The sequence below is a fragment of the Tursiops truncatus genome, chromosome 17, assembly GCF_011762595.2.
Source record: "Tursiops truncatus isolate mTurTru1 chromosome 17, mTurTru1.mat.Y, whole genome shotgun sequence".
NCBI classification, from domain to species: domain Eukaryota; kingdom Metazoa; phylum Chordata; class Mammalia; order Artiodactyla; family Delphinidae; genus Tursiops; species Tursiops truncatus.
Genome location: NC_047050.1, coordinates 32,862,675 through 32,887,085, shown reverse-complemented (window position 1 = coordinate 32,887,085; position 24,411 = coordinate 32,862,675). Strand labels below are relative to the sequence as shown.

General features: G+C 41.8%; 2 protein-coding genes and 1 long non-coding RNA gene across 3 annotated transcripts in view; 2 read left to right on the top strand and 1 right to left on the bottom strand.

The window, feature by feature from the left end:
- Nucleotides 1–181, bottom strand: part of LOC117308646 (metabotropic glutamate receptor 7-like) — a 28,160-nt gene extending 27,979 nt beyond the window's left edge. The window contains exon 1 of the mRNA XM_073794252.1: nt 137–181. Within this exon, the coding sequence (XP_073650353.1) occupies nt 137–181 (45 nt within the window). The remainder of the gene's footprint in view (nt 1–136) is intronic.
- Nucleotides 182–10,910: 10,729 nt separating this feature from the next.
- The window catches only part of LOC141276835 (uncharacterized), an 87,136-nt gene continuing 73,635 nt past the window's right edge, over nt 10,911–24,411 (top strand). The window contains exons 1-3 of the mRNA XM_073794251.1: nt 10,911–11,022; nt 11,120–11,434; nt 20,476–20,537. Coding sequence (XP_073650352.1) covers nt 10,911–11,022; nt 11,120–11,434; nt 20,476–20,537 — 489 coding nt within the window. The remainder of the gene's footprint in view (nt 11,023–11,119; nt 11,435–20,475; nt 20,538–24,411) is intronic.
- Nucleotides 12,627–15,924, top strand: LOC141276909 (uncharacterized). The gene is made up of 3 exons (XR_012327252.1): nt 12,627–12,798; nt 13,587–13,650; nt 14,682–15,924. It is a non-coding gene; the product is annotated as an uncharacterized lncRNA (long non-coding RNA).

Here is a 24,411-nt window from a genome sequence, read left to right as displayed (position 1 = left end):
CTGTTTTGTCAGTAGCCCTCTTTCATCCCGATGTTTAGGTCCAAGACAGGATCGTCATTGTCTGAGCAATGGGTATCTCTCCGAAGCTGGGTAGTTCTCCCCTGTCCCAAGTAGTGTGGGAGGAGACAGTCAGCACCTTCAGAGGCGCCTTCATCTCTGCAGCCTCGCCATCACTCCTCATCTCGCCCACAGCAAGCCCGATTCCAAAGTGCACAGGGTAGAGGCGTTCGAATGTTGGCTTGTTCAACCAGGGGCATTGCCACTTCCCAGAGGGAGCCAGAAACACACCCACATCCTAAGACTCTTTTCAGTCTTGGCGTTGAGGGGGTTCCCACTCTGTCCCCTGACTACACACAAGTCAGCGTCTTTTTCCTTTCCGCTCATTCTACCTACATGAAGAGCACGTTGATCTCCCCAGTTTTAACACAGGAACCATGATTTTCTTGGGTTTTGTGTTGGGGGGGGGAGAATGGGAGAGAGAGCAAGTACATCCCAATATGGAAGGGCTTGGGGCCGTGGTTCTCAACCAGGGGCAATTTTGCACCCAGGAGACATTTGAAAGTGTCTTGGGACACTTTGGATGGTCACAGCTTACGCGAGGCTAAAAGTCCTTCCATCACAGGACAGGCCCACAGCAAAGAAGCATCCAACCCCACCCAGCAGTCATGCTGAGGCTGAGAAAGCCTGGTTTAGGCTCGCAGATATCGCCCTCCAGCAAGCCGGTTGGAACACTGATTGTCCTCAAATGGCCCACACTGCAGAGGCTGTGGATAGATAATGCACCCTCTCCCAAGTCAGTACTGACCGCCGTTTTTCTTCTTTTAGACTCTTCCATTTTAAACATAATTTAGCTGTCTCTTTTTTGTTCCTCTGCTCTGCTGAGAAGAGAAACGATTGGAAAGGGGGAGGGGAAGGTGACAGAAAAGGAGGATGAGAGGCCTGACCTGTTTCTCCTGGAGAAGCTGGGCACATTCCTCTCTCACACGTGCTTTGTGACCCAGCAGGGTACAATTAAAAGCACAATAATTTGCTTGTTATTCAAGTCAGGCATTAGTCCGGGTAATGGCGTGCTTGGTGTAGACTTGGATTTCCTTGTTTGGAGCTAAGCTCAGGACTAGCTGAATTCTCCATGGAGAAATCTTGATTTGTTCAGGTCTTTCATGTTTTCTACAGAGAAGGGATTATGTCTTCCTGAAGAGGGGCGTTGCTTAAAAAGCTACAAAGTGTAAGAAAAGGATTTAGGGCAGAGGGGCCTGTGGTTACGTAGCTGAGGGGTACAGGGAATTTCAGAGCCAAGGATTATTTAAAGCCATAGAGTTAAAAAAATAATTGCTTTGGGGACTTCCCTGGTGGTGCAGTGGTTAAGAATCTTCCTGCCAGTGCAGGGAACACGGGTTCGAGCCCTGGTCCGGGAAGATCCCACATGCCGTGGAGCAACTAAGCCCGTGTGCCACAACTTCGGAGCCTGTGTGCCACAACTACTGAAGCCCACACGCCTAAAGCCAGTGCTCTGCAACAAGAGAAGTCACCCAGTGAGAAGCCCGTGAACCGCAACGAAGAGTAGCCCCTGCTCACCACAACTATAGAAAGCCCACGCGCAGCAACAAAGACCTAAGGTAGCCAAAAATAAAAATAAATTTAAAAAAATTTATTAAAATACATTGCTTTAGCACTACTGCATCAGTGCTGGCGAGTACACTGTAAAGGCAATTAAGCATGAGCTAATATTCATTTTACTTTGGCTAATTACTGCATGGATCCAGGAGAGGGAGGGGAAAGAAAACATGCCCCCTCCCTGGCAATCAGGGAGGACGTTGGTTTTGGTTTCTTTGCCTTATAGGCACGCTTATTAGTTGGGGTGCCCAGAATCCAGCCATCACAAGGGCCTTATTAGTTAAAACACAGGAAAATTGTTCTCTCAAGGCAGAACAGTGAATGCTCTGCTGTCCCAGTGACCAAGCAGAAGCCACTATTAGTTTTAACTCCATCGATTATTGTTAGCCAGAGAGGACATGACATACACAGTCCTGACTTCACCCATGTGCCTGCTGAGCCTGGGTCAGGGGCTCTCAACCCAGAGCAACTCTGCCCCCCTCCCCCCAGCTCCCTGCCCCCCGGACAATTGACAAGTTCAGGAGCCATCTCTGCTGTCACAGCTGGGGAAGGACTGCTGGCGTCTGCTGGGCAGAGGCCAGGGATACTGTAGGAGTATCCCACAATGCCCAGGACAGCCCACAGCAAAGAATTATCGGACACAAAATGTCACCAGTGGCAAAAGTAAGAGGTTCTGGTCTAGACAGAGGCAATTTCCTCTCCTTGAGTAGGTGAAGGTCTTCAGAATCTTCGCTTCCTCAAATACATAATGGACAAGTCATCAGATGACCATATTTCATGCTAACTAACACGTTTTTCTTCCCCCTTTTCTACACTGGGTATTCATTCTGCCACTTCAGGAAATCGAGTGACGCTAAGAAAAATTTGCCCTGGAAGAATGGTCCACGGGGGCGAACCGAGACCCAAGTCGGTGCCCGCCCTCTCCTTCCCCGATTCACACACACGCACCCAAGACAGAAAACAGCGAGCTTCTCTGCAATCCCCCGGTTCGGAGTTTTGAGAAGTTTTATTCCCTTCTCTGAGATTACCCATTCTTCCCTGCATGAAGCATGTTCAGCGAAGTCATTTGTCCTGCAGCTTTACAGGAGTTAAGAGCCCGCAGCAGTGAGATATCCATTTCCTCCCTGGAGAATGAGGACTCCTCCTGAGGGAGGTTAATGCTCAGGACAGGAGCATCCCTGGAGCTGGTGACAGCCAAGGGGCTGTGACTCAGGACTGTCCCAGACAGGCCATCAACTCTCTGGGAGAGCCTCAAGGATGCACTTAGCCTCCATTTACAGGAGGTGAGGAGGGCAGAGTGCTGCAGACGGGGAGCGGGGCGGCCACACCCAGACTAAACCCTAGCCGGCACCCTGCAAGAGACAGAAAACCTCTCCCCTCAGGTCCCACCAGCCCTGCTCTCCCCTTCTGTGCACCCCTTTCAAATGCGTTTTTCTGCTTTGCCCCCTCCCATTCAATCCGTTCTAGGTACAGTGGTCACGGTGATCCTGGTACGTCCGTCCTAAGTCAGATCGTGTTGCTCGGAGCTCAAAACCCTTCAGAGGCTCCCATCTGGATTCGAATAAAAGCAGTCTTCTTCTCTCCCCCTCCCCATCCCCCCACTCTGTCTCTGTCTCTCTCTCACACACACACACACACACACCGTCCCTCCCCTTCCCTCAAGCCCTTCCAGACACACTGGTGAGGTGTCCCTGGCTGTTCCTAGCAGCTCCCTCCCCATAGCCTCCTGCACTTACTATTCTCTCTGCCTAGAATGTTCTTTCTCTCCGTATCTACAGGGGCTGCTCTCTCCGGTCTGTCCACATGTCCCCTTCTAATTAGGGTAGCCCTCTTTCCCTTTGATGCTTTATTGTTCCCGTAACCTGCATCATCTGGTAACATGCTAAAAACTTCCATGCTTTCATTTGCGGGTCCTTCCCTACCCCACCTCTCACTCCCAGATTGCAAGGCTCTCTGTATAATGTTTTCACAGCTGTCTATCTCGAGGACCAAGTACAGTGACTGGCTCCAGCAAGCACTCAGATATTCGTTGAAGAAATTAGGAAATGGACCAGGCTACTTAGCTTCAGAAGCTCTTTCATGGAAGTTCCCATCCCCTCCGTACCAGTTCTCAGCTAGTTGACTGAAGACTAGCACCCTGACAATGAGGCAGCTCTAAACTGTGAACGACAAAAATATTTACTGTGTCTCCGAGGGCCACTTGTGTTTGGTGTTTTATTTTTTTAATAGTTTTTTAAATTAATTTTTAAATTTATTTATTTATTTATTTTTGGCTGCGTTGGGTCTTCGTTGCTGTGCGCGGGCTTTCTCTAGTTGCAGCGAGCGGGGGCTACTCCTCGTTGCGGTGTGTGGGCTTCTCACTGTGGTGGCTTCTCTTGTTGTGGAGCACGGGCTCTAGGTGCATGCACTTCAGTAGTTGTGGCACACGGGCTTCAGTAGCTGTGGCTTGCAGGCTTTAGAATGCAGGCTCAGTAGTTGTGGTGCACGGGCTCAGTTGTTCCGCGGCATGTGGGATCTTCCCGGACCAGGGCTCGAACCCGTGTCTCCTGCATTGGCAGGCGGATTCTTAACCACTGCGCCACCAGGGAAGTCCATGTTTGGTTTTTAATTGTAGTGAAATGCACATAAAATTGTATCATCGTATCACTTATGAGTGTAGAGTTTAGAAACGTTCAGGAGATTCACGTTGTGCGGCAGCCAATCTCCAGAACTCTTTTCTTCTGGAAAAACTGGAACTCTCTGCCCTCCAGCAACTGCTACCCCCAGCCCCTGGCACCCACCATTCGACATTCTGTCTGTATGAACTTGACCACTCTAGGTGCCTCATACAAGTGGAATTGACAGCATTTGTCTTTCTGTGACTGGTAGGTTAGCATCATGTCCTCAAGATTCATCCATGTTGTAGCCTGTGTCAGAACTTCCTCTTTAAGGCTGAATAATATTCTGTTGTGTATACACCCCGTTTTGCTTATCTATTCATCTGTCAGTGGGCAGTTGGGTTGCTTCCACAGTTTAGTTATTGTGAACAATGCTGCTATGAACATAGGTATACAAAGTATCTTGGAAAACCTGCTTTCAGTTATGTTGGGTATATACCCAGAAGTGGAACTGGAACATATGGTAATCCTACTTTTAATTTTGAGGAACCACCATGATATTTTGCACAATGGCTGTACCATTTTACATTCTCACCAGTAGTGCACAGGGTTCCAATTTCCTACATCCTCATCAACCCTTGTTATTTTTTGTTTTCATAGTAGCCACCCTAATGTGTGTAAGGTGGTGTCTCACTGTAGTCTTGACTTGCATTTTCCTAATGATCAGTGATGCTGAGCATCTTTTGATGTGTTTATGGGCCATTTATGTATCTTCTTAGCAGAAATGTCTAATCAAGTCCTTTGCCCATTTTTTAGCCAGGTTGTTTGCTTTGTGGTTGAGTTTTAGGAGTTCTCTGTGCACTCTAGATATTAATCCCTTATCAGATATATGATTTCCAAACATCTCCTCTCATTCTGTGATTGCCCTTTTCCTCTGTTGATAGGGTCTTGATGCACAGAGTTTTAAAAATTTTAATGAAGTCCAATTTCTCTATTTTCCTTTTGTTGCCTGTGCCTTCGGTGTCATATTCAAGAAATCATTGCCAAAATCTAATGCCATTAAACTTTGGAGCACTTGTGCTTTTTAAAAGGACCTTTTAATGACAAGTTCCCCAGTTTGGGGAGTTCAGAGTCCTGAAACCTAACTATAAGTGTTCCCAATGCAGAAAGTGCATAAGAACCAGAGTGCTTAATCAACATTTCTGTTGGCAAGCGAGGTCCCAAGGAGCGTGTGGAAGAACAGCAGAAGTAACATGGAGGACTTTTAGGAATGTTCTCTGCCACCTTAGTTTCCTCCCTCTTTCTCCATATATCCCTCCCATTTTTCCTTCCTTCCTTTCAGATAACATGTCTGGGGCAGGATATGGTGAAGAAAATGCTTTTACCTCACTCCCCTATAACAACACTGACCACCCCATGAGCCTTGGAGAAGCAATTTGCCTAATTTGGAGAGAAAAACTCCATTCAAGCCCTGCTGGGATGCAAGTTCAAATCTGCGTGACCACAAAACCCACGTTCATGGACCCACTTGCCTCTATTGCTTTTTTAAGCTATAGGAATGCTGGATGAGGAATGTTGTCTGTTATTAACTAGAAAAACATGATCCCCCTTTGAGCCTTCATGTCATTACCTATAAGATGAAAATGGACAAGCACAGCACATTTCCAGTGTTACTTTTGAAGTTTTCAGTGCTATCTTACATGAAAATAACATGAAGAAACAGAAGCAAACCTGCCTGATTCCCCCTTATGCCTTGACTACTTGGCCTGCAGAGAGGCCTCCAAGACCCTCCTTGGACGATCCAGGGTTCAGCCCAGCACTGAGCTAGACGACCACGGGCTCCCCTTCCAGCCCAGTGAGTCTTTGCATGACTGTTTTGGGGTTTTTTTTCTAGACTCCCATTTCTTAAAAGTTTGAGAGCCAGTCACAGATCTCCATTTCACCCAAGGGCTGGCATGTCACGAGGTCACCAATATTTGTTTTATGTACTAAGAGATTAAGGGGCAGTATTATTTCAGAGAAAAGTTAGGTTCCCTGGAAGTTAGGAACCCCAGCATCCTGCCCTTAAACACTCGAATGACCTTGAGCAATGAAAGGTCTCCAGACCTTCATTTCTCATCTTCAAATGAGAAGACAAATTGGACTACATCACTGTTTCCTAAAGTGTGGTGTGTACACTGCTGTGGAAAGTAAGCAATAGGAAGAAAAAAGTTAGGTGCTTTTATCTTATGTATATATCTATAAATACTTAAATAGCCTCTCAACTCTACAGTATCTTAGCTATTATTGATACAGCAAGGCTGAAGTCGGTGACACACACACAAGCAGGACCCAATGCTAGTACATGCGTTGAAGGTATCGCACCTTCAGGAATTGTCCTTTCCACCCAAACTGTCCAGAAAGATTGACACCGATGAAATGGATCGCTATTGTGGATCCTCATATACCAAATTCCCAAGAGCTTTGCTGAGAAGACCTCAGCATTGCATCAAAGCATCCCTTTGATGCAATGTGAATAAGGTTTAAAAGAGTTATTAATGGGGGAGGCAAATGTTAAATCTATAGCAGAGGTACTTTCCCCATAGGATGGGGGAGAGGGAAAGTATGTAAGCACCTGTCATAGGGCCTGGTGTGGAGCAGGTGCCCCATACAGATGTTATTACAAAATATTGAGTATAGTTCCCTGTGCCATAGAGGAGATCCTTCTATCTATTCTACGCCTTCTTTGAATGACCGTAGCACTTGTTTTCTGTATCATTATTATGTCTATTGTTGCTTTGTGACTGAAAATGAAAAATTTCTATTTGTCCATGTCCTGGCCCTTACATAAAAATGTGTTCATTTATCTATTTCATATTTATTGACTACATCTTAGACACCGTGTTAACTGCTGGTTCTAGATGTTAGTAAAATATAGACCTTCCTGCTCAAGGGTCTATTTGTGGGAAAGCAAAAAATGAACAACCTATGTCTCTAAGAGCTTTGTACTTCCCAAAGAGAACACACCTCATAGGTACAATGAATACATGTATCATACGTAAATGTATAAATAGTTAATGGGATTATACCTGAGATAACTGCTTTTTGATTCTGAGGAAATGATGATTATATTTCACCAGGAGCTCAATACCACTCTGAGAATGAGGGCTTAACCCCCAACTTGACTCACTGCATCGCTTTCCTATATAAAAATACACAAGTCTGTACATACGCTCTAGAAAAAGGCTTATCTGGCATGAATTTCAGATAGCAAGAAGAAAACTTCAAGAGGTTCAGAGAAGCATCCAGAAGCTCAGATGAGCTAATACATCTGGCACTAATACAACTTGCTTGACAGGAAAATAGAGCTGTAAATCTCACAAAATTAGATGATCTTTTAAGAATTTCAAAACCTCCTGCTATTAACTGGAAATCCTAGAAGAATAGCTTCTTTTAAAATGTACTGATAATATGCTTTACAGCTTAATATTCAGAAGCCTATGTTTTGGCTAAGTGAGCTTCAGGAAGGAAGGAAATGTGCGGTTTACCTCCACTTACTTTGGAACCGCTGGTTCCAAACATCTACTTCTATGCACAGTCATCTTATCATCTGTAAAATGGAGGCAACTCTAAGACAACAGAGTTACAGAGATGTTGCACAGCTCCATGTGTCATTGTCTTCATTTGTTTCAGAATACCAATAACATCTAAGCTACTACTGAAAGAGGGCTGTATTATTTCGGGTCATCTAGTACAGCTCTGTCAAAGTAAAGAAAAGGGACCTAGAAAGACTATAATTTTCCCAAGAGGACACAATTATTTTATGGTAAATCTGGGACAAGAACCCTGATCTCTTGGATCCCATTCCATTGTTCTTTCATTGGGTTCTGAACAACCCAGAGAAATAAAGAGAAATAAAACTCCTGTGTGCTGTGTCACTGGTACAAGACATGGCAAGATTGGAATTGGAGCACTACATATTAAGAGGTATCTGAGAAATTCTTCAAACTAATTGAGATATATACCAGGTACATAGAAAACAGTATGTTTTATGAAGATGATTCTGTGCAATGAACAGAACTGGTAACACACACTGGAAGGTGAATTCTCATTTTCTGGCACCTTGGAAACGCCACCTCAACATACACGTGAAAATAAACATTTGAACTGGGTCATATTTAATTCTGCATGCTCTTGTAAGTCAGCAAAATATTCCATATATCATTTAAGTTGTCACTCACTTTTTAACTTGACTTTCAATTTCTAAAAGTCTTTCCAAACATAAAACAGAGGTGGGAAAATGGTATATGGGAAGCTGCAGAGATGAAATAAGCTTATTTCATTAGGCATAAAGATGAATATCCAAACAACTTCTTCATGGCTGAAAGTGTCCAAATCTACTGTCTTCATTTTGTAGTCAAGGCTTCCGGAAAAATATGCTAATGGATTCCTTATTACCCAAATGCCCCATATCAGTTTCAGTAGGTATCATTATATATTATGGAAATTTTTCTCAGTGACAGTGAAAGACATCCTGGCTGAACATCCCCCTGCCCATGACACAGAGATGATGGTCTCAAGCTATCTTGAAGGCATTGGAGCCCACACTATCCGTTACTAATATTAATGGAGGATAAAACTTCATATTCTGTTTGCTCTATATTTGTTCAATCACTTCTTCCCTTCATTAAACTGGATGGCCCATAATTGAGTCTGTAGTGTCTATCATTGGAAACTGAACAAAGTTTTGTTGGTTTTATTAATGTCATACGTTCCTAGGGAGGGTCTATTCAATAACTAAGTCTAGTTTCACAGTTACAAATAAATTATGATGTAACTTTGATTAAATTAAGCTCATCATAAAGGAAGGATACTGAGAGTTGCTACTACCCCTTCCTTGAGGGGCTCTCGTAAAGCGCTAAGTAAAGTAACAGAGGTGTATATGTATGCATATATTTTCAATGATATTTGTACAGACTTAAAAAGAACTCTACAGAATGCATTATAAAAACCTTAATGCTGTGTGTCCCTAGTTCCCAGCTCTCTCATTAGAACTACTTAAATGAACACAATCTTATCTGTTAGGATAGCTATCAGAGTACTCCAAATACTACTTCTTGCAGTACCCTGTCCCAACCGTTTGCCATCCTCTTCCCATTAGTCCTCAAGTCAGAAGCCCCGAAGATCTGTTCATTAATTTATGAACACATTTCTTCATCCAGCCAAGAAAATTGATTGATCCCTTACCAAAGTTCAGGCACCATTCTTCAGTATGATGTATAGGCATGTTCAGGAAACACAGCAGTGATTAACACAGATGAATACAGTCTCTCTTGAGCTGAGGGGGGAGACAAAAGTAAATAAGCAAATATAAAATCATAAGTATAGGGCTTCCCTGGTGGCGCAGTGGTTGAAAGTCCCCCTGCCGATGCAGGGGACACGGGTTCGTGCCCCAGTCCGGGAAGATGCCACATGCCGCGGAGCGGCTGGGCCCGTGAGCCATGGCCGCTGAGCCTGCGCGTCCAGAGCCTGTGCTCCGCATTGGGAGAGGCCACAACAGTGAGAGGCCCGCGTACCGCCAAAAAAAAAAAAAAGCTATGAAAACAAAACCTATGGATGGAGACCTCCATGAAAGATGGAAGCGTATAATAATGGCCAGAGTACATTACTGTGGCAGAAGCAGCAGCCCTTAAGGAGGACAACTTTATAAATTACAAATTGGATTTAAATAGACAGGGAATTGAAAGTGGAGACATTATTTTCTGCAGAAGATGATGGACAGGGGAGAACAAAGAAAATAAAACTGAGATTGTTAGCAAAATACAATGCTAAGCATATAAGTTAGGACTGAGTCCTTAACTTTCATTTTTATTAATGAGTGGGTGAGTATAGATTACTGACTACACAGAACCAAACCTGGGAACACATTTTATATTTATGATCTTTGTGCCTAAAACTAGATTCTCCTGCAATTTAATATGACACTAGGACAATGACTGGCCAAGTTTTAGATTAATCACTCTTACACAAAGATTTTTCATTCATATAATCTCAAACAAATACTGCGTCACCAATTAAGTTCCAGATCCTATACACTCTGGCTGAAGATATAAATATCTTGCAAGCCCAGCGTCACTTTCCTCTTTCTCTGGTAACAAATCACACTTTCTATTATGACAATGGCCCCAGTTATCGGCCCAGGAATAAACACTTGACTCAGGAAGAGCCAATTAAAGCCCTCCTTTAGAGTTTATCGAGAGCTTTAAGGTTAGAGTATTTCCATCTTACGAAATTTTTGTAAAACAAAATTATTTCAAAATCTACTAATTATTCTTTAAGTTCTAGAAACTGCATTCTGTGACTAAGAGGACAATTTATTTGCCGTCGTTTCTGCTCTGCCCACTTTATGTTTCTGTTACTGTGAGATAAAGGCAGTGGGGAATGGCAAACCAATTCTGATTCATTCAACACGTGAGTGCTTCTTAGGTACAAAACACCATTCTGAACATTGTCCGAGGTAAAAAGATAAATAATACGTAGCCCCTTATAATACCTAGCCCCTTACCCTCAAGTTACCTCCACGTGTATTTTATGTATGTATACCCATACAATTAAGAAGTCTTTGGATGTTTTATCTTCAAGAATAATTCAGAAAATGGATTACTTGAATATCATAAACATTTAGGGTTTAACGGATTTGTTACTTATAGACGTCGTATCATGGATTTAAAAGACCATAGCAAGCGGGCAGCGGCGAGCGGAGCGACCGAGGGGCGGCGAGGGCTGGGCGGCGGGTGCGGGGGTCCGTGCTTCCTCGCGGTGGAGGGCTGGGGTTCGCCGGGGACGCCGGGTTGCTCCGCGTTGCCAGGTTACCGAGCGCGTGCCCCGCGCCCGCTCTTCCGCCCGGGCCGCCCTCGGCGCCGCCTGAGCCGCGGTGCGGGCTGCGCGGGGCGCCAGTTCCGCGGAAGCCTGGGTCGGGCGCTGCGTGCGGGACTCTCGTCGCTCGTGGACGGGGCGCGAGCGCGCGGGGGACGTAGGGCGCCGACCTGGGCCTCCCCGGCGCTCCGGCTCCGCTCAGGGCGCCCGCTCAGGGGCCTCTGGCGCGAGGCCCCCTTCGTGGTCAACATGGCGGCGCCCAGGCGGGCCGCGGCGTGGTGAGCTGGAGCCGGGCCCGGAGAGGGGCGAGTCTGCCACACCCAGGACTTGGACCCCGGGCTGGTCTCCCGTCTCCCGGGGAGCGGCGGGTGAGTGGGTGCGGCCGCGCGTAAGTCCCTGTCGTGGGGTGGTCAGCTCTCCGTGCGTCCGCAGACTTCTGTCGTCTGATAGTCAGATCTGGGGTGGCCCAGGTTGGAGGCGAGGGTGCTTGATTGGGGAAACCTGAGGGGTTTAAAGACTCTATTGGGATCGTTTCAGACCCCAGCAAGAAGCTGAGCAAGTTTCCTCCTGACTCTCTTCCCGGCTAAGTTTTCTCACTTCTCTGAAGGCGCCAGCTTTTCTGAATCACCTTGTTCCCCGGGGGGATACAGTTGGTGGTTCTGACCGTGGAACGTAGGACCCGGCGCGGGGAAGCCTGAGCTGGTTCTAGTTACTTTGTTTGCAAAGCACTTGTCTTGTCTTTGGAATCTTTGTGTATGTAACCAACGTTGGGAAGAGCCAGCGTTTTCTCCTCCAAAACACTGCGAGGGGTAACTTTATACGTAAGAACCAAGTGGGCGTTCACATCCATCTCTTTTCCAACCACTGAGTTTTGGTTGTGTTTCCTTTCTTTAAGTTTGTCTCGTTCTGAAGTGATAACAAAACAAAAACAGAAACAAAAAAAAAGGCCATAGTCAATTACACAAAGTATACTCTAGTCTCAGTCCTGCCATTAATTAGCTTAAGTCATTTAATTTTTCTAGGCCTCATTTTTCTCATGTGATGTTTTTTCTTTGGAAAAGTATAGTTTCTAGAAGTCTCTAATCTCTGTGTCATAGTTCAGCTTGGAGAAAACCTGTTCTTATCCAAACTCCATGACATTGTATTTCCAGCTCCAACTTTGGACTTTGAGTGAGTTGGGGGCAACTTTTTAAGGATATTTTCACGCAGCTTTTTTAGTTAATATCGGTCTAGCTGACTTGTCATACTCAGACTTTCTCCCATATTCTTTTACCAGTGTGTTCCTTAGTCATATATAGAAAGACTGTTGTGGGAAAAATGACCTCCTGGGTCAGCTTACTGCATGGTCATCGACACAGGGCAGGGAGTAAGATTCTGTGGATTTTACAGAAGCAGATACAGGTTTCATTACCCATGTCCTCTCCCCTTTCATCTTACAAAAACAGCAGGCTTTTCTTGGAGAACTGCCAGATAATGCCATCCTGCCTCCTGACGGGCCCCGGGGATGAGTCGCCCAGGGACTGAACTCCAGTAAAGCAGGTGATTGGCTCATGGGTAGGCATCTGACCTCGGCTAAGTCTATCAGACTGCTCCCCAGGACTTTTGTCTCAGAGCAAAATGGAAGAATTGTCTTTTCTCTCTGGAATTTCTAAGCTGGGGAGATATGACTCTGGGACTCCCAGTGATCATCCAGCACAAGGAGAGACTTTCTGTAAAATAAAGTCTTGCAGAGGTAAGCAGGGCTGAGCGATGGAGAGAGAGCTGGAACCCTGCTGATACTCTGGAACGTCCAGATCCAACTGTATCTGAATATGGCTGCATCCCTGAATTTCTAGTACTTGTTTGTTGAGGTTGTTGTTGTTGTTTGGTTTTTGTTTTTAAATTTCCTTTGACTATTTTGAATTTGTTTTCAGCCATGTGCATTTGAAAGCATCATAGGTAAAAGAGCTAATTTCCTACATTAATGTCAGGTTTGCTTCCTTAAGTGAAAAATCATATCCGCTATTTTCTTTAAATAAAATCCTTCTAGCTCAGGTTTGAGATATTCAAAACTCTGCCTCCTACCCCCCTCTTTTCCAACATTTACTATATCACCTTGAAGCATTTGTGACCACATCTTTCCCATCTAGACGCAGTTGAGAGAGAGAGCAAATACTTCTGATATAAACTGCAACCTATACGCCTCCTACCTGGAAGCTTTAGAACATACTTGATTCTTGTCATTAAAGCAAATCTTTTGTTGTTGTCTCCAGGGCACAGAAGCATTTTCATGGCATAATGGAGTACAAAGTACATTAAGCCTAACTCTACTTCTCATCCTCTTTTACTTTAAATAGGCAGAAAAGAACAATCTCAAACACATTTTCCCAACAAATAAAATACATATATGATTATGTTTAGAAGACGTTTATGCAACATATAGTTAGACTGATTAATTAATGGACCTTACGCCAATTGGCACAGTAAATATATATGTTCAATGTGCTCAATTAAAAAGAAGACAATAACATATTTTTACAGGTTAATTATCTGAGAAGAGTATTGTGCCAGCACACTTGATACTACAGTATTTCATGTTTGACAGGTAATCTTCTTTCAATTATATTTACTGCTAAATGTTTCTTGGATCAAGCTATTAAATTATAAGGTCAAAAGTAAAATGATATGAAATTACAATGATAAAGGGACACATATCCCACTTTATGAGAATAGAAGTTCTAATTTCTTTTCAGTACTACTAGTAGTGACCACAGTACTAATTTGAGCCCTTACTATGAGCCACTGTGCCCATATACATTTAGTTCTTACAGTAGTTCTGCAAAGGGCATATAATAATCCACAGTGTAAAGCTGAAGAAAGTGATTCTCATAGCTGAAAGTCACATAGCTGGTGAGTGGCAAAGTCTAGATTCAAACTTAGAGTCGTCTGACAATGCCCAGGTTGTTGACCACTATGTATACTGCTCAATTGTTGCACCAATAAAGAAGTGCTTGAAATAATTATAGATTTGCCTAACCTGAAACTGCAGTGATTCAAAGACATCAAAGTTGCCAGTTGCTTAACCACATCTACTTACACTAAGAAATTACATTTTATTTCATTTCTAAAACAAGATTAATTCTGCAGGCCCATCGAAACTTGAGCACACAAATCCTACCTCCAAATGAAAGATGCTTGTTTTCCATTATTCAACACATGGCCCTGTACAGAGGCAATAAATATATAGTCGAATTTTCATTCAAATAAATGAGAAGAGAGGTTTCTTCTTGTCCTGATTCAGTGCCCATCATTATGGATTATGATGGCGCCTCCCAAACTTTACTTCATTCACTCTTTCTACAAAACTCCAGTAATGGAATCCATCATTCAGATATATGTGCAAAGCGAAAGGACTGTATTAATACAGTTGCTGAAAGTCAAGTTGATAGAGCACAGGAAATACATCCTAATAAATGCAACATTAATGTTTGTGTGGGCCTTGGAGTGAGGGGTAGAAGAATTTTCAGTTTAATGGAATATTTTGCCTCTTGCTATGAAAGTGTGGCTTAATAGTCTTGTAATTGGTCATTTACAGAATCCTCCATCTCTGGGTTTCATGCTTTCTTTACTCTGCAGCTGTTGATTCCTTCTCTTGTTCTGGATGGAAGATAGCAACGAAGCCACTTCAAAGGGCTCAGCCTGCCTTTTTGTGTTATTGTTTAGATGAAGATATTTCCATTTATTAAAGCACACTATTTAAACTTTTTTATCATGTTTCAAACTTGACTGTGTTCTGAAGGTATGAGCACAGGCAGACATAATGGGGGATGTTTTCAGGAGAGAACATACCCTTATCAAAGGAATTATCAGAATTTTCATGTATGGATTGAGAATCAAATTCTGGAGTTAGACCTGAATTTAAATTCATACTCACAACTTATTACCAGTCTCATCTTGATCAAACGGTTACCACACTTCTCATCAATTTCCTTATCTTTGAAAGCAGAATAAGAGAAGTATGCCTGGTGGAGTTACACATCAAGCTCATCTGATAGAATATTCATAAGAATTTTGCACAAAATATACATGGAAATATTTTAGCACTGAGTTTAGCATGCGATTCTTCTTCAATACATTTAAGAGCTATTATTTTATTATTATTATGCTATCATTAAATATCACTATTACTTAAATGTCATTATTGCTAACATTGCTGTAAAACTACCAGAATAACCCATGATGAATTCCCCTCTTCTGTTTCCTTTGTTTAAATGGAAAATATATATATAAATCTAGACAGAGAAGACTTTAGTGATCCTATTCAGTGGAGTGAGAATGTCAATGGCACTGATTAAAACAAATCCTAAATTGCATGGACTTGAGGTAGCAGAGAGGGGCTTCCCTGGTGGCGCAGTGGTTGAGAGTTCGTGACCCGATCCGGGAAGATCCCACATGCTGCGGAGCGGCTGGGCCTGTGAGCCATGGCTGCTGAGCCTGCGCGTCCGGAGCCTGTGCTTCGCAACGGGAGAGGCTGCAACAGTGAGAAGCCCGCGTACCGCAAAGAAGAAAAAAAAAAAAAAAGATAGCAGAGAGGCTAAGAGATTTGAAGTTAGACATCCTCAAGTGTGAATTCTACTGTGACCCTCTTCTAGCTCTAGAACCTTGAGGAAGTTACTTAAACTTTCTGAGCTTTACTACTAGTTTCCTCATCTGTATCTTTTTCAGCACTATTTATCAAGCATCTTCCTGTTCTCTATGCTTGGACGTATCAATGAATAAATGAGACAAGAGCCTTTGCCTGCGTGCTCCTTCTTGCATGCTTTCTCCCTCCTTACACTCTCGTGTGGAAACGGATGTTATAAATAAACTCTATGCTTTGTCACAGGTTGATGGGCGCTACGGGATAAGGAAAAGGATGTGAAGCTCACTGAAGAGGCTTGGGTTGGGAGTGCTGGAGGAGTGTACAGGTAGGTTCTGATTTTAAATAGGGTAGTCAGGGTGGATTTTATAAGTTGACATTTGAGCAAAGACTTGAAGTGAGGGAGTTGTCAGAATGTATGATGGGGAGACCACTCCCTGGGAGCAAGAATAACCAGTCCCAAAACTCTAAGGCAGAAATATGCCGGGCAGCTTGGAGGAATATCAAGGAGGCCACCCTGGCTGACTTAGTCAGTGGGGAGGAAGAGACAGCAGGAGGGCTGGAGGTCAGATGTGTGATGGGATGGATTGGGTGAGTCCTGGGAGGCCATCACATGCATTGTGTCTTTTACTCTAAATGTAGGCAGCCAGGGGCAGGATTTTAGCCGAGGTGTGGCATGAACTGTCTCTTGTTTGAAAAGCATAACTCTTATCTGTGGTCTTGAGGATGTGGGGAGAGAGTGGAGTCAGGGAGAATCTCAGGAGGCGACTACAGGATCCTCGAGGTCTATGTTGGTGGCCTGCACCAGGCTGCTAGCGGCTGGTAATTCTCAGAAGTGGCACATTGGGAAAGTTGTGACAGCATTTCGTGGTAGATTGAATGCAAGAATGGAAAGGAAGAGGGGGTCAAGGGTGAATTCGAGATGTAGGGCCTGGGGAACTGGAAAGGTGTGGTTACTGTCACCTAAGATGGAAAAAGTTTGGGGTAGAGCATGTTTGGGGGAGTAAAGACCAGTTTTGGAGGTATAAGATTTGAGATGTTTTCGTGACATCCAAGTAGAGATGCTGAGTACACAGTTGGATACACAAGTCTGCAGTTCTGAAGAAAGGTCTAAACTAGAGATACACTTTAATACAATGGAGATATTAAGAATAATTACATGGAAGCGCTATTTTAAAGATAAAATGAAGTAATGCAATTAGCACTCTGTCTTCTCAAAACATTTAATAACTGTTAGCTAAAATAATTACCTGAAATGAAAAAATACCTATAGTTTGTTTTGTTGTTTGCAGTAAAAGTGAATAAAATGTCACAATTATTTTAATAGTATTTGTGACACAGTAGTTTTAGTTAAGACACCATGACTACAAACATTTACTAAACCTTTCAGTCTCCTGCTTTTCACTCTGATAGGGTACTTGGAACCATATTTTGTAAGGTTTAAGTTAGTTGTCATAGGGTACCTCTTTAATTAGAAGTAATTCTGAACTGTCTAGTTCCATGCCGTTTTATATACATATATGTATAATTATTATTTTATGATTTATCAAACTCAGTTGAAAATTTGCATCACTGATATACATTAGAATTTAAGCATTTACCCAGGTACTCAAGGAAAAAAATGTACTTGTCTTGTAATTTCCATAGGGGTACTTGCTTTCACATCTTCCCTTCACTTTGCAATTGCAAACATGGCAGGGGAAATATTATCTTACTGGTCTTTGAGTTCCCCTTAGCTATCTGCAAGTCCTTAAACAGCCTTTGTGGCTTAACCAAAATTCTCTTCCATCTTCATTCTGCTAACAGATATTGGTCTAAGCATGTACATATACTAAAAAATGCATGACCACGTTGTCTCTACACATCTATAATTTTATGTTAACACTATCATTATGTAAGCTATACTTGAATTGTAATTATAACAGATTTTGTGTCAACACACATCCATTTCTAGTGTTCATCTGGTGTTCAAGGGGAGAGCAGCATGTAGTAAATTTTATCAAAATATAACATCTGAAGACTAGAACAGAGGGTAATTGTGTAATTCTGTATTCACTCTAATTAAGTTCAGTGGAGTTGGCATAATAGAATTAAGATGAAAAAAAAAAGACATCGAGGTACCATGGCTCCCTCTCCTAACACACCCTTTTCGTATCCGAGAGCAGAGATTCAGCACCTTTCTGTACAGAAATGGAGACAGGAAGAGGCCAGAGGATGAATGACAGGCACGAATGAGGTGGAACTTTGAAGAGCAACATGGAAATGAAATACTTCTTTTGTATTTGGTAGGTGGGGAAAATGTACCAGCGTGTATGCCTACTGGGACCACGTTTTGCAGAACAGTTAAGCCCAGTGTCGACTGTGCTGTCCCACCTTCCTCGTAAGTAGGAACATACTGTTACTTGAATCTTTGCTTCCTGTTTCTTGATAGCTGGTTGAGAAGATTATTACAGGAACTGCATCTTGTTAGCAAATAGACTGTTTTGAAATGATTGACACTCACTGAAGAGTGGCAACTCCAAGCTTGCTCTCTCTTGATCTTGGACTATTTAAGTCTGGAGTGCAGGAGTGGGTTATGGGGAAAGACCATTGGAATTCTTATGTCTTCAGCATAATGGTTATAGCATAATGGTTAGGAGTGTAGGTGCTGGTTCAAATCTCTGCTTTCCACTTGCTGACCATATGAGCTTGGGTAATTTACCTGATTACCTGAACCTCAATACTCCTGCCTATAAAGTGATGTTAATAATATTTCATCCCCATAGACTTGTTTTCAATGTTAAAATGAAGCACTTAATACAATGCCTAGAGCATAGTAAAGTCTACTATTACTACTATTACTACTACTACTATTATTATTATTATTACTATCACGATGCCAGTTGCTGTTTTTCGTATGTGCCTTATTCCATTATCTTCTGCCCTGTCCCCCCATTTCTGTCTTGTTTCTGTACAAGGGTAGGTTTGTCACAGAGCATTTTCTTTCCGTAGTGTCTGACTCTTAGTCATCAAGGTGACTGGTCCACGACCCGGCATTCATTGCTGCTCGTTGAAGCAACCCACTTTGAGAAGGGGAGTTGGATATTGATGTCAAGTTGGGTCAAGGAGAGAGAATTTTCTCTCTTCTGCACTCAGAGAGCTAAGTGAAATATTCAGGCCTCAGAAGGAGAATCAGGCAAAGGGCAACATGCTTAATTTCATACCTTAGTGATTAAGAACAAGTCAGACAGGCTGGATTTGAACTCATTTCCGTCATGTACTGACAACAGGATCTTAGGTGCTTTTGTAACCCGTCTGAGGCTCAGTCAACATCTGAAAGAGACGAATAACATTATCAGGACCTAGCGTATAGCCTCGTTATAATAAGTGAGTAAATCCTTTTAAAACGTTCAGCACGTTGTTTGGCATATAAACACGTAATAAAATTTAGCTTCTTTGACTACTACCGCTGCTAATATTATTAAGTAGCTGAGCAGATCCGAGGCCCATTTTTTTCTTAGATTGCACATAATCATTTGGACAACCAGCTCACATTGATCAACCGTTGCTTATATATAAACCCCCATGAACCCAAAGGTGCTTTAACTCTGTCCCAGTCAGAGCCTGTTCTGGGGGCAGAAGCAACACCGGCACTACCCCCGTCATCTTTGCCTTTATTGTCACTACACTCGCCTGCCGTACTGAGCACTTTCTGTTTGCCAGGCACCAAATTTAGCCCTGCGTATGCACTGTATCATATAGTTCTCACACTCAGGTGGGAGACATTATCATCGCCCCCAATTTTCAGATAAAGACGCCGAGGTGTTGGAAAGGTAAGAAACTTGACCCACAGCAAGAGATGGAGCCGGAGTATTCAAACCCTTCTCTCTGACCTCAAGAACCCTTACATATTAGCATACTACTACATCCTGGTAAGAAAATCTGCTTCCAGCCACTCTGGTGAGAGTAGAAATGATTCTCAGTCCCCACATTCCTCTATTGCCCATGCCACCCTAGCCTCAGGACTAGGGGGGAAAGGAAGTGATCTCTTCAAAGAGCAGCCAAAGGGAACCTACTCCCTTCTGCCTTTTCGTAATCAACTAACCAATATTTTATTTCCTTCTTAAGAGTCCCCACGTGTTCCTTTTGGTACTTAGCTTGGCCTTTTAGAATTCTGACATTCTGTACATGACTCATCCACTGTATTTCATGTTAATTTATTGAGGTCAAGTATAGGGTCTTACTCATCCTGAAGTCCAGTTATCCCCTGTCACATCTAACTCTGTTCTTTTCTTCTCGTAGGACATCTGCAGATATTTATTTGAATTTTGTTGAATTGTTCTCATCAGTAGTACATTAAAAGTTATACAGAAAGTGCTTTCTTATAAGGAAAACCATCTAAATAGATTTCTAGCTCTTTACTTTTTATAGCACTATTGTAGAGATTATAGATCTCCAGGTAATATTTTTTAGATTGAGTTCTTCATATCATCTTATTTTCACTTATAATGATAAATCTGAATTTTCTCTATCAAAGCTCTGAGACTTCACTGGCTTGTAACTTAGCTTGTTGATTATGTGTGGTTGACTTTTCCATTTACAATGATATTTGACCCTGGTAAGGAAGGGGCTGGGTGAGAAGGTACATCCTAGGGCCATCAATTGGTTTTGTAGAGAACTAACATAAAGATCTAAAGTCTCATCATGTTTCTGCAGAACTCATGAATCGTTTTATTATAATTCCATTCATTCAGGGAGTATAAAACCATTTTCAAATTGTTATTCCTAATTTGTTCATCTTCTCTTCCTTAGTCTTAGTGAGAAGAGAGCAGGCTGAATGGAAGAAAGTCATTATGACCACTGGGGCCACTAAGGTAGGCATCAGTCCCAGAGTTTTGTTTTCATCTCTCCGCTATGAATATTGGCTAATCTCTTGAGTGCTTACTTGGGGCAAATTACTTAGCCGACCATGGCAAATGGATTGTGTCATTTCATTCCCTGATAGTCATACAATTAATGTATGTATTATTATGATATCCCATAATGCATACATGGAACAGAGCCTCAGAAGTAGTTATTTGCTCACCAAAATATGGTAGATGTGGAATTTGGACTCAGGTCTGATAGACTCCTAAATCACTCCTAGTGATTTTTACCACTAAATTAAAGTTGTATACCTCTGGAGAGTAGATAGTTTCTAAAATTTCCTCAGCTCTAACGTTTTATAATTAAATTTTTGTCTGATGGCAAGCTTAACAGTTAAGATGGGTAGGAAGGAATGCCAGCCTGTTGAATGGAATTTCCCTGAAATGAGCCAGTTCACTCATTCATTCACTCAGCATGTATTGAATGTTTGCTCTGTGCAAAGGCATTTTAGGCATCACAGTGGAGTGAGCGCCCCTTCCATAGACTCTCCTGCAGCACTCAGAGAAGTCTTGGACTGGTTTGCCTGTTATGGAATGGGGCTTGGTGATAGAAGCCTGGTTTGTCCTCCACTGATAAAACTAAGACATACTCATATGAGTTTATAGGCATCTTGAAGCCATGGGATAGTAACACACATGAATCTTACCGTTTTTGCCTGGGATTAATGATATAAAGGCTTTGGATTTGGGTATGGAAAATGGGTGCAATTATGGGTGTGTTGGTTCTACATATATACGGACATCACGTGTCATCAGCCTGCAGCTACCTGCCATTCCTCACTACTCCTTCTTTTCACAAACCAAACAAGTACCTTCTTACCTCTCCTGTGGATAAGCTCTTGACAGTGGCACTAGGGCCTCCCTCAATAAGTACATCATTGGCTAAACCAGTGGTTTCTCAGATATGCTCATTGAACAACCCTTAAGGTGGATTGACGTTCCGCTGCCAAGAATAGAATATGGTGTTCTTTAGAAATCGGGGGGAAAAGATAGGCCACCAGATGTACTTTCTTTAATTTAAATTGTTTATATATATGAACAATTGTTATATATGTGTATGTATACTTGTTCATATATATGAATGATTTAAAATTGAAGAGATAGATATATACACACACATATATATATATGTATATTTAAATTGTGGCTTCTGTTAGCAAGTAGTAAATTAAATTATTAGCAGATCCATACTGCAGGGAAATAACCAATCAGATTTCATTCAGTAGCTTGCTTTTTTGTAGATTTATGGTTGTGATTTTATATCTGCAGGTATGTTTGCTGAAGAAAATATTTCTGCCACTTTACACAAAATTAAATTCATTTAATACCAATGCGGCATGTCTCAAATGTCTTAATACAGTTTTAATCTTGAATCGCATCAGAAGTATGAAATTAGAAACATACCCCAAAATCATTTGAAGATATAATTACTTTCATTTCCCTTATACTTTTGAGACTTTTGAAAAACAAGTATTTAGTTGTACTTATCTGTTTCTGTCTCTCTAAGGGTAGCAAACACTGAAACACAATTCTTTTTAAAAGTCAGTATTAAAAATATATTGTCCAAGATGATCAAAACTAAGGAAGTGGCAAAGAAATTCAAAAATTTAAACTTTCAAAGGGTGCTTTTTTTGTGAATGTGTAGTACTTGTTCTTCTGAAGGAATTAATCTTTTTAAAAATTTAATTAACTTATTTTTTATTGAAGTATACTTGGTTTACAGCCTTGTGTTAATTACTGCTGTACAGCAAAGTGACTCTGTTATACATATGTATATACATTCTTTTTCATATTCTTTTCCATTATGGTTTATCACAGGATATTGAATATAGTTCCCTGTGCTATAGTAGGACGTTGTTGTTTAGCCAATCTATATATACCAGTTTGCATGTGCTAATCCCAAACTCCCAGTTCATCCCTCTCCCACCTGCTTCCCCCTTGGCAGCCACCAGTCTATTCTCTATGTCTCTGATTCTGTTTCTGTTTCATAGATAGGTTCATTTGTGTCATATTTTAGATTCCACCTATAAGTGGTATCATGGTATTTGTCTTTCTCTTTCTGACATACTTTGCTTAGTATGATAATCTCTAGTTGCATCCATGTTGCTGCTGCAAATGGCATTATTTCATTCTTTTTTTTATGGCTGAATAGTATTTCATTGTATATATGTACCACATCATCTTTATCCATTCATCTGTTGATGGACATTTAGGTTGTTTCCATGTCTTGGCTGTTGTGAATATTGCTGCTGTGAAGATCAGGGTGAATGTGTCTTTTTGAATTATAGTTTGGTCTGGATATACGCCCAGGAGTGGGATTGCTGGATCATATGGTAGGTCTATTTTTAGCTTTCTGAGGAACCTCCATAGTGTTTTCCACAGTGGCTGCACCAACTTACATTCCCACCAACAGTGTTGTAGGAGGGTTCCCTTTTCTCCACACCCTCTCCAGCATATGTTATTTGTAGACTTTTTAATGATGGCCATTCTGACTGGTGTGAGGTGGTACCTCATGGTAGTTTTGATTTGCATTTCTTTAATAATTGGCAGTGTTGAGCATCTTTTCATGTGCCTATTGGCCATCTGTATTTCTTCTTTGGAGAAATGTCTCTTTAAGTCTTCTGCCTATTTTTTTGATTGGGTTGTTTGCTTTTATTGTCATCAAGTTGTATGAGCTGTTTGTATATTTTGGAAATTAAGCCCTTGCTGGTCGCATCATTTGCAAATATTTTCTCCCATTCTGTAGGTTGTCTTTTCATTTTGTTTATGGTTTCCTTTGCTGTGCAAAAGCTTGTAAGTTTGATTCGGTCCCCTTTGTTTATTTTCATTTTTATTTCTATTGTTTTGGGAGACTGACCTAAGAAAACATTGGTATGATTTATGTCAGAGAATATTTTGCCTGTGTTCTCTTCTAGAAGTTTTATGGTGTCATGTCTTATGTTTAAGTCTTTAAGACATTTTGAGTTTATTTTCGTGTATGGTGAAAGGATGTGTTCTAACTTCACTGGTTTATATAAGGCTGTCCAACTTTACCAACACCACTTGCGGAAGAGACTGTCTCTTTCCCATTATATATTCTTGCCTCCTTTGTCAAAGATTAATTGTCAAAGATTAACTGAGGTGTGTGGGTTTATTTCTGGGCTCTGTATTCTGTTCCATTGATCCATATGTCTGTTTTTGTGCCAATACCACGCTGTTTTGATTACTGTGACTTTGGAGTACTGTCTGAGTCTGGGGTGGCTATGCCGCCAATGTTGTTCTTTTTCTTCAGGATTGCTTTGGCAATTCTGGGCCTTTTATGGTTCTGTATGAATTTTAGGATTATTTGTTCTAATTGCGTGAAAAATGTCATGGATAATTTGATAGGGATCGCATTAAATCTGTAGATTGCTTTGGGTAGTATGAGCATTTTAACAATGTTAATTCCTCCAACCCAAGAACATGAGATGTCTTTCCATTTCTTTGAATCATCTTCACTTTCCTTTATTAATGTCTTACAGTTCTCAGCGTATAAGTCTTTTGCCTTCTTGGTGAGGTTTATTCCTAAGTATTTTATTTTGAGGGTTGTGATTTTAAAAGGCATTGTTTTTTTACATTCCCTTTCCGATATTTCATTGTTGGTATAAAGAAATGCAACCAATTTCTGTATGTTAATCTTGTATTCTGCTACCTTGCTGAATTCGTTTATCAGTTGTAGTAGTTTTCATGTAGAGTCTTTAGGGTTTTCTCTATATAGTATCATATCATCTGCATCTAATGACAATTTTACCTCTTCCTGAAGGAATTAATCTTGAAGTTCTACTAAGACTTTTGGGATACCTGT